The sequence below is a fragment of the Vigna unguiculata genome, chromosome 1 (assembly GCF_004118075.2).
Source record: "Vigna unguiculata cultivar IT97K-499-35 chromosome 1, ASM411807v1, whole genome shotgun sequence".
NCBI classification, from domain to species: domain Eukaryota; kingdom Viridiplantae; phylum Streptophyta; class Magnoliopsida; order Fabales; family Fabaceae; genus Vigna; species Vigna unguiculata.
This window is the reverse complement of record NC_040279.1, coordinates 22824573-22834055: the sequence shown is the minus strand read 5'-3', so window position 1 is coordinate 22834055 and position 9483 is coordinate 22824573. Positions and strand designations below refer to the sequence as shown.

Genomic DNA, 9483 nt, shown 5'->3' with positions numbered 1-9483 from the left:
TCTAAATATTATCACATGAAATAACCTAAAATTTAAAATTGATTATTAAAAAAACTTACAAATTTATTCTCATTCTTTGATCACCGCGAATGAAATAATGCCGTTATTGACTTTGGGTACATTATATTGCAATTTTGAAAAGTCTTGATATTAAAATTAGGTAAATTAAAAGGTGAATAATGAAATTTGTGAAGTGGAAAACATTCAAAAGCATGAGAATCTTTGGAATGTTGAAATTGTTGTTCTTAAGCATGAAGGAACACTCCATCTCCACCACTACACTGCATCTTCTTCACTATTCAGAATCTCTTCTCTCTTTTTTCCAACCTTCACTCTCGTTTGGTCGTGTTTCACCAAGAAAAAAAAAACCATGTCTTTCTCGCATTCACCTTCAAAGTCTCAAACTCAGAATTCTCAAAGCCCTACTGTGATTCCCCTAACATGTCCTCCACACCTCGTCAAACGAATGCAGCAAGAAATATGCTTCATTTGTGACCAACTTGGACATTGGTCTTGGTACTGTCCTTTCAAATCCCCCAATTCTAAACACGTTTCACCCTCTGCCAACCAAGCTTCCCCAGTTTCCTCCAACGCTGTACAGTGCAGTTGCGGCCATGGCGCATGCGAAATCAAAACCTCACGCAGTGGGAGGAACTTCTATACCTGCCCCATCAAAAGTGTACGCTTCTAACACTTGAAATTTTGTATCTTTCTTTTGTGATTATGATTTTAAAGATGGTGGTGGTGGTGGTTATGTTTAAGGGGGTAAAATGTAAGGACTTTGTTAAGTGGTGCGATGAACCTGTTGCGGAGAGTGATTTCCAGCCTCCGATGATCAAGTATCCCGAGTGTGCGTGTAAGGCTGGAGTTTGTAGAAGGGTGAAGGATAAAGATACAGATGGGGTTTTTAAGTACTATTTTACTTGCCCTGTTAAGCAGGTATGGTTCATGACCTTTATTTTCTGATTGATGTTATGGTTCTTTGTGTGTGTGTGTTATTGGGTTTTGGGGGAAAGATTTATGTTTTGTACCAGAAGAGGGATGCTATTGGATTTTTGGTGCCTATAAGCTGTTTGATGTATATGGCAAGTATCCTTTTGGGTTATCTTGAAAATGAATCATTGAACTAACTATTGTTAAATAGGGTCATGGATCTTGTGGATACCGTGTGTGGGAGGATGAGATTAAAGTGGTTGATGGAAAAACCATTGTTCCTACCCAGCGAAGCAGGCAAAGGAGTCTTCATGAGTTTTGGGAGGGATGCCAAAATGATGAAACTGATGATGAGCTGGGAAGTGAACTCAGTAAAAGGATGAAAGTTACAGACTATTCTGAGGATTCCTTAGCTGTGCCTGATATTCCAGCACTAACTGTAGCAAATTCGAATCGCAATGGTTTTCCAGATTTCATGGCTGATGATGATGAATTCGAGTTTATAAGCCCTGTATCGTGGGAGACTGTTGAGGAAGAAGCATTTCTATCATTATCTCAACTATCAACACCTTCAAGGATCCGTTGGCGACAAATTATGTTTCAGATGCGCATTTCCTCTGATGCTTCATTTGGTAATGTTTTCTTTCTTTGTTCTCGGAAATCTGTTTCTTTCATGTTTCCTTTATTTTGGAGCAAAGTTACATTATTTTGATTATTTTTGCTTGATTCTTTTAGAATTATCTTGATCTTATTGCAGGTTCTTGTAGAATGGGTTGGCTTGGCCGTCTTCTTTTCTTCCATCCAGCTCAAAGTTTGAATCTCCCCACACCTAAGCCATTTTTCTGTTGTATGACTTCATTAGTTTTATATGTCTGTGTCCACTTTTATGTAGAATTGTGGTTGATTGTGTCCCTTCCTTACAGGCATTTTCCCATCCTTTAATCCAATAATTGTCCCTAAACAGAGGAATGTTTCTGATGCTCCTTGCAACAAGCTTGGTCCTTGCAACAAGCTTGCTATAAAAGGACTTGGTCATACTGAGGTTTCTGGACATGTAGTTAAATCACAAGATGGTGAAAGAAAGTCAAAGGCATCAAGGCATAGAGAAGTGATCTTGTTCACACAGCAACAACTTCTAGCTGATCTGGAAACCTTGGCTCCTCATGAGCATGAGTCCATGAAAGAGGCAGCAGAGACCACTTTTGCAATATTAAATGTTTTGCAGGTTGACTGCAAAAAGTTTTCGGATCATGTCTTGGACTATATCAATTTTGCATCATCAATTGCAGAAATAGATAAATCCAAGGAAAATTTCCTTACTATGGAGGATCTCAACAAACTCTTCGAGGAGGAGAAAATGAGATTAGCCCAACTCCAAGATGACCATGTCAAGACCAAAGCTTTGCTTGAAGCATCAAAAAGACACAGACAATTGCTATGTGAACAGGTCTCTCATCTCGAGGCCATGCTCAATGAAAAGCAAAATCAATTAAAGTTTTGTGAGTTGGAGACCTTAAAGATTGAAACTTGCCTTGTTGATTTGGAAAGAAATATATTGGTCACTGACATAACGCTGAAGGAAAGAGCTGAGCAAACAAAAGTGGCAAAGAAACAAAGTGAAGAAAGACAGACAAAGCAAATTGCAGCTCAGGAAGCACTGCAGAAGGCAAAACTTGAATTGGAAAATTGGTAACTCAGAATTTAAGTGAATGTAATGTAACACACCTTTTGTAAACAGTGCATATTTAAGCTCATTCTTCTTCTTCCGGAGCTGTGGAGGTTATGATCAGATGTTATCATTGCATGCTTTTTGCTTCTAACACTGACAGTGTAATGCTTACTTTAATGTATATATTTGTTTAGGCGAGTTCATACTCTTGCTTTTTGGTATATTATTTTATTGTTGTTATGCTTCTTGTTCCTTTGGGTTTTCCTAATGTTATCTCTATACAAGATATACAATGTCATTGCAACGGATTAATCAGATTATAGCAGATAAGTTGTCGTTAGTTTGTGAAAGCTTTGCAGACTATCTATCAAGATGAACATGTGCTTAAGTTCTTCATTGCCATATATCATCTTCCCATCACCATCTTGATTCTAGTGGTTGGTGTTGGACTTTACTAAAACTTTTAAATTGAAAGTGATAACGATTTTTCACAACCACTATTTTATTTGTTCTTCCCATTAATTTTTCTTGTCACAATTTCACAATTTAGTATCTAAAGATGGCCCAAAATTATGTGATTTCGAACAATTTTGTTGTAATATATTTATGTTATTTGCGATGTTAGTTTGTATAATTAGGCTGAATTTTTCTTAATTTGTTATGTCTTTTATATTTGTAACTCGTTCTTGCATGATTCATAAGGTCATTTCTGATTACGAGATGTTTTATGGAAATCTAACTTTCTATACCAACAAGTCACACCCATCAAAAGATTTTTTCTTAACTTTTAATAATAAATTTGAGTAATATGTTCTTTTTTCAATATTTTTTAAAACAATAACTCTATCTTCATTAAAATTATTTAACTCATTCAACGTTAAATTTTGATTTTATTTAGTCAATACTTCTTCACTTACCTTTTATTCTTATATATTGCTAATTAATTTTGATGAACAAAAGTGCATCATGTCCATACACTACCTCATAGGGAGTAGCTTTAGAAGAGTTGTAAGGAGAATTTTTAAAGACTCGTAAAACTTGTGTTAAGATTTCATAACTATTTATTTGAGGTCTGAAAATTAATTTGTAGTCTTCGTTCAATCATATTCGTTGTAGAAAATTATTTTAGGATCTTTAAAATTTATGATTCTACATAATAAAATATAATAGAACACTAGCCTTGATTTATAAGAGATCCTATGAGAATATATTCTTCAATTTTACTGTTCAATCACCGCTTTCCAATCTATCTCTCTACTTTTCTTTCTCTTCTCACACACGTTCTTGATGACTTACTGTAAAAGAACCTTATGATTAGAGATATAACCCTAATCCCTTTTTATAAACCAACATCCATCAAGTATATTTTTATTTTATCTTTATTTTATTTTATTATAACTTCCCATAATAATCAATAGGTTTTTATATTTTATTAAACCACAGTTGGGCCCATAATAATATTTTAGATGAGTCACATGATAGAATTAATTCTAACATTATCTGATTTGACTCATATAATGTCATAACAATCCGTGATTTAATACATAACCATAACGTGCATTAAAAGACCTTACACAAATTACTTCCATCATTATTCATAATTAAAAATGCATAAATAACAAGAGTCATGACAGTCACATATCATTTAGTTAACATGGTCCATTCCATGTACTACTACTATATTAACCCTTTAATCCTTCATATGACCTTAAAACAATAAGTCCATAATGGGTTCAAACATAATGGCATTTTTCAATAATAATAACATAACATAAGTTGTTTTCTTCATCATAATTTGCATACATAAACATAAAGAAGAAAACACAAATTTCAAAACTTATACTTATACATTAAAGAGTTGAGAGTGACACATAAATATTAATAATATTAATATTCAACATTTGACATTCATTAGTAGACATAATACATATATTCTTTACATGACCATCAAATAATTTGGATGGTAATCCTATTGTCAAAGGGTTAACAATCATAAGATATGTGCTAATATGTTCTACTGACACTCTACGTTTTTAACTTCTTCTTTAACGACAAAATATTTTAACTACATATGCTTAGCACCGTTGAAATACTTGTCGTTATCAGAAAAGAAGGCTACTGTGAAATTATCACAATAAATTTCTAGCGGCTTGGCAATACTATCGACTATTCCAAGTCCTGAAATAAAGTTCTGCAACCAATTAGTCATAATTGTGGCCTCAAAGCATACCACAAATTTAACTTTCATGGTGGATGCAACAATGACAGACTGTTGAACTTTTCCATGAAATCGCTCCTTCGGCTAAAAGATATACATAACCAAATGTAGAATTTCTTGTATCCATACAATTGACAAAGCTTGAATCTATATAACATATCACCTCAAGGTGATCATATTTTCTATAACTAAGCATGTGATTCTTTGTTCCTTGTAGGTATCTTAAAACTTTCTTTGCAGTTTTCCAATGATCTAGTCTTGGATTACTCTAGTATCTACCAAGCATACCAACGACAAAGCTAATATCTGGCATACATTAAACTCCCAACAACAGACGCATAAGGGATAACTTCCATCTGTTTCCATTCCAAATCATTCTTTGAAAATTACATGAGAATAAAATTGTCTCCTTTCTGTATTGGTGATGAGTCATTATTTTCCCCTATTTTCTTACCTTTATGTACCCTTCTTGATGGATGTTTAGTGCTTAATTATATATCTTTAGTGCATTTTCTTGTACTGGGCTTCATTGGGCCAATAATTCAAATTTTTACTAATTTGGATTTACTTGGTTTAATCTTCCTTTGTCAACTATTTTCAGGATTATTGTGAAGCAATTTTGGGCTGAGAAAGCTTTGCCATGTGATTTGTGTCACTTTAGTCCTATTTCCACGTCAACATTTGGGTTAGAGTGACAACTTTGTAATTCTGCAGCCAAGATGGGCAATTTTGTAATTTTGTGGCTGAGAGTGACAATTTTATAATTAGGGACATGTTTGTTTGATGTGGCAATGAGTTTTGTAGGGTTTTAGGTTTTCAGAACCCTTAATTGTCCATTATGTCTTTTTTTTTTTTTACATTTTTAGAGACATTTAAAGAGTCATTGAAGGCAACCACTCTATATTCACGTTTTAGTTCATTTTGGACAGCACCAAGCTTAGGGTTTCACATTTTGGTTTGAATGTTTACGTTTTTGATAGAATTTCTCTCTTTCCATGATGAATTTTCATTTTGTTTTGTGTTGTAATTTGAATCCCATGGAGAAATAATTTCGTGTATTGATTCCTTGGAAGAGAATGAAATGAAATCTTGAGGTTCTTGTTCAAATTATGTTTTTGTTCTGTTTACCCTTCTTCAATCTGTGTTTTCATTGAGAATATGAATTTGTATGATGCTTAATCTCATAATCATGTTTCTACACCGTAATCAACTTGTGTTCATGCTTAATGTGTGTGGGTTGTTCACAACATGCCTTGTTTAACTACATAATATGAACTTGTGTTAATCTCCGCTTAGATAGTTAATTTTGGGTTTCATGAGAGTAATCTGGAAAGAATAATTAATTTCGTTACTTGTGATTGATGGAGTTTCATTCAAATCCAAGGTGTCAGTATTTTTTCATTCACTATTTTATTGAATTTTATTTTTGTTCGTTATTTTGTTGTTGAACTACGTTTTAAAACTAACCCCCCTGTGTTGTATTTGGATCTTTTGATTGAGGACATTGGTCACATGGGAAACGACCTTGGGATGACTTCCTAATTACTATATTTTAATTGTTTATTTTTTCGTGTACGACCTTAATCAATTGGAACAAGAGATGTTGAACACTTATCCATTTTGAATCTCTCTAAAACTTTATTAATATATGTTTTTTGGGACAAACCTAACAATCCTTGTGATCTATCGTGGAATATGTCTATTCCTATCACATAGTATGTCTCACCCATATCTTTCATTTTAAAGTTATTAGAGAGAAACCTCTTAGTCTCACTTAATAGACTAAGATTATTAGTCGCAAGCAAAATATCATCAATATACAAAATCAGAATTATAAACTTACTCTCACTTACCTTCAGATATATACACTGATAAAAAATGTTTTCCTTAAATCCAAAGGATACAATAGTATCATTAAACTTAATATACCATTGTTGAGAAGCTTGTTTAATATATTGATATCTTAAGTTTACACACCATGTGTTCCTTTCCTTCTTCAGTAAACCCCACTAGTTGGTGCATATAAACATCCTCTTCTAAATAATCATTTAAAAAGACAATTTTAGCATCCATTTGATGCAACTCAATATCATAATGAGCTACTAATGCCATGATAATTCTAAAAGAATCTTTCGTAGAAACAAGCGAAAATGTTTCCTTATAGTTAATGTCATCATTCTAAGTAAAACCTTTGGCAACAAGTCAGGACTCGTAACATTCAATATTGCCTTGAGAGTCACGTTTAGTCTTAAAGACCCATTTACACCCAACTATCTTGCATCCTTTTGGCAATTCCACAAAGTCTCATACATCATTCTATGCCATTCATTTAAGCTTATCTTTCATGTCATCTAACCACTTATCAAAATTATCACCATTAATGGCTTCTGAAAATGAAACTAAATCATTATCAATACTTAACTCATTTTCTAATTCTTGTACATAAACCGCATAATCATTAAAAATAGCAGACTTTTTACCTCTGTTAGGTCTTCTTAATACTACTTTTTATGGTTGTTCTACCGCCAACTCATTGTTAAACTTGAGATAATTAATTTGTTCTTCTTCTTGATTGTTGTGAGTTTCTATAACATGAGGAACAACAACAACTCTTAAAGAATAAGTATTAGATACAAGAACTTGTACTCTAACTTCCTTAATATCCACATTTTGTGAAGTTTTCCTCCTACTAGTTTCATCATTCTCAATGGATCGAACATTTTCAGTTTCAACAATTCTTGTACTATGGGTTAGACTACAAAAAAAGCCCTTTTAATTTTTCTATATAACCAATGAAATATCCACTTATTATTCTTTCATCCAGTTTCTTTTCTTGTGGATTGTATATTCTTACTTCTTCTTGACAACCACAAACATGCAGGTGTCTCAAACTGGGCTTCCTACTCGTTCACAACTAAAAAAGAAGTCTTCTGAACAACTTTACTAGGAACCTTGTTCACAAATACATGTCAGTCTTTAAAGCATACATCCATAGCGATACAAGCAAACAAGAATTACTTAACATACTCTTAACCATATCCATTAAGGTTCAGTTACAACTTTCTGATACACCATTTTGTTGTGGTATGTGTGGCATTGTGTATGGAGTAAAAATGCCTTGTTTCTCAAGGAACTTAGCAAAAGGACCAGTGTGTTGTCCACTTTCATCATATCTTCCATAATACTGATCACCTCTACTTGACCTTACAATTTTCACCTTTCTGTCTAATTGTCTTTCCACTTCATTTATATAAACTTCCAAGGCATTCACTGATTGAGATTTGTCATGCAGTAGATAGACATGTCCATAACACGAAAAATCATTAATAAATGTGATGAAGTACTTCTCTTTATTGAAGAAATTTACATCAAATGAACCATATATATCAGTGTGTATGATTTCAAGAAGCTTAGTGCTTCTTGTGGCTCTTTTTTTGTGTTTTGTTTGTTTGAGTTTAATACAATCCATACACATTCAGGTCAGTAAAATCCAAATTTGGAAGGATTTCATTCTTTACTAATCTTTGCATTCTTTCTTTGGAAATGTGTCCCAAACACTTATGGCACAAGTAAGCATATCGTTCATCCACTAAATTGCGTTTAGTTCCCACATTGTGATGCAAGGTCAAAAGAGTTTCAGTATATAAATTATCCAAATTTAATTTATATAAATCATCATAAAGTGTACCAGATCCAATAATACAATAGCGGTTAAACAAACTGAAACAATCATTCCCAAACTTAAAAAATATGCATCAACATCAAGCTTAGACATATAAATTAAATTTCTAGTAGTATATAAAAAATATTTCCAATCTATCTTTAAACGATTTTGCAATGGAAATCAAACTCGAACCCATGACCTTGGTTTTAAAATAGAAATAAATTAATATTACTTTTTTTAAAAATATTAATAATATGTGGTTCATGTTCACACTTAAAAGATGTTAACATTAATAATAATTTTCAAAATATTCTTTGTACTTTATTATATTAATATTAATATTGGATCAAACATATTTCAAATTTGAAAAACTTCTCCTATACTTAACCCTACTTGCAAACTCTCCTATCCAATACACTTTCCCTACACATTCTTTTGTTTCGTGTCTTGTTAGTAACACTATACTATTTATTTTCCAATCTTCATATTTATTGCAATCCATCTTTTTAAGTAAGTTTCGGCTACTCTCTCCTTAAGCTTAGGTTTGCGCAAAATATGTTACATGATAAAGTGTTCTATTAATTTTTCAGAGGTGTTGACTTGTTTTAGGAGTTCAAGAAAATCAATAACATTTCAAATCTCATGTTCTTATAACAAATATTTGCTTTCTCCTTTCTTGTTTATATCAAAAATTTTGGATATGATCCTGCATATCTTGATGCATGTAAATGATTGTTTTTTTCATCTTTTGCACAAATATCTTATACCTTTAATATGTCAAAATTCATAATGTTTATGAGAATCTTCTGTTTAAATACCTGATTTTATACTTCCTTTAAAGGTTTCCTAAATCGTGATACAATGTGTTGTTCAATATGTCAAAATTCCAAAGTCTGGTATTCATAATGTTTATGTGAATCTTCTTTTTCAGATACCTGACTTCATACTTCTTTTAAATGTTTCCTAAATCGTTATACAATGTGTTGTTTAATGTTGTCA

At 32.4% G+C, this 9483-nt stretch overlaps 1 protein-coding gene across 2 annotated transcripts; it reads left to right on the top strand.

Moving 5' to 3' along the window:
* The first annotated feature begins 231 nt into the window (after window positions 1-231).
* On the top strand, window positions 232-2823 carry LOC114195250. 2 transcript variants are annotated; one of them, XM_028085663.1, is made up of 5 exons: window positions 232-679; window positions 763-939; window positions 1145-1565; window positions 1691-1744; window positions 1857-2823. In XM_028085663.1, the coding sequence occupies exons 1-5, from the start codon at window positions 371-373 to the stop codon at window positions 2624-2626; spliced, it is 1731 nt and encodes a 576-aa protein (XP_027941464.1). In that variant the 5' UTR covers window positions 232-370; the 3' UTR covers window positions 2627-2823. The 2 variants fall into 2 exon arrangements, with proteins under 2 accessions (XP_027941464.1, XP_027941457.1); XM_028085656.1 differs by having other exon boundaries at window positions 1691-1780.
* The last annotated feature ends 6660 nt before the right edge of the window (window positions 2824-9483 follow it).

Coding starts and splice junctions, on each gene's coding strand:
- LOC114195250 (XM_028085656.1), top strand. CDS start 371: ATGTCTTTCTCGCATTCACCTTCAAAGTCTCAAACTCAGAATTCTCAA. Junction 680..762: donor ATACCTGCCCCATCAAAAGT/GTACGCTTCTAA, acceptor GTTATGTTTAAG/GGGGTAAAATGTAAGGACTT. Junction 1,566..1,690: donor TTCCTCTGATGCTTCATTTG/GTAATGTTTTCT, acceptor ATCTTATTGCAG/GTTCTTGTAGAATGGGTTGG.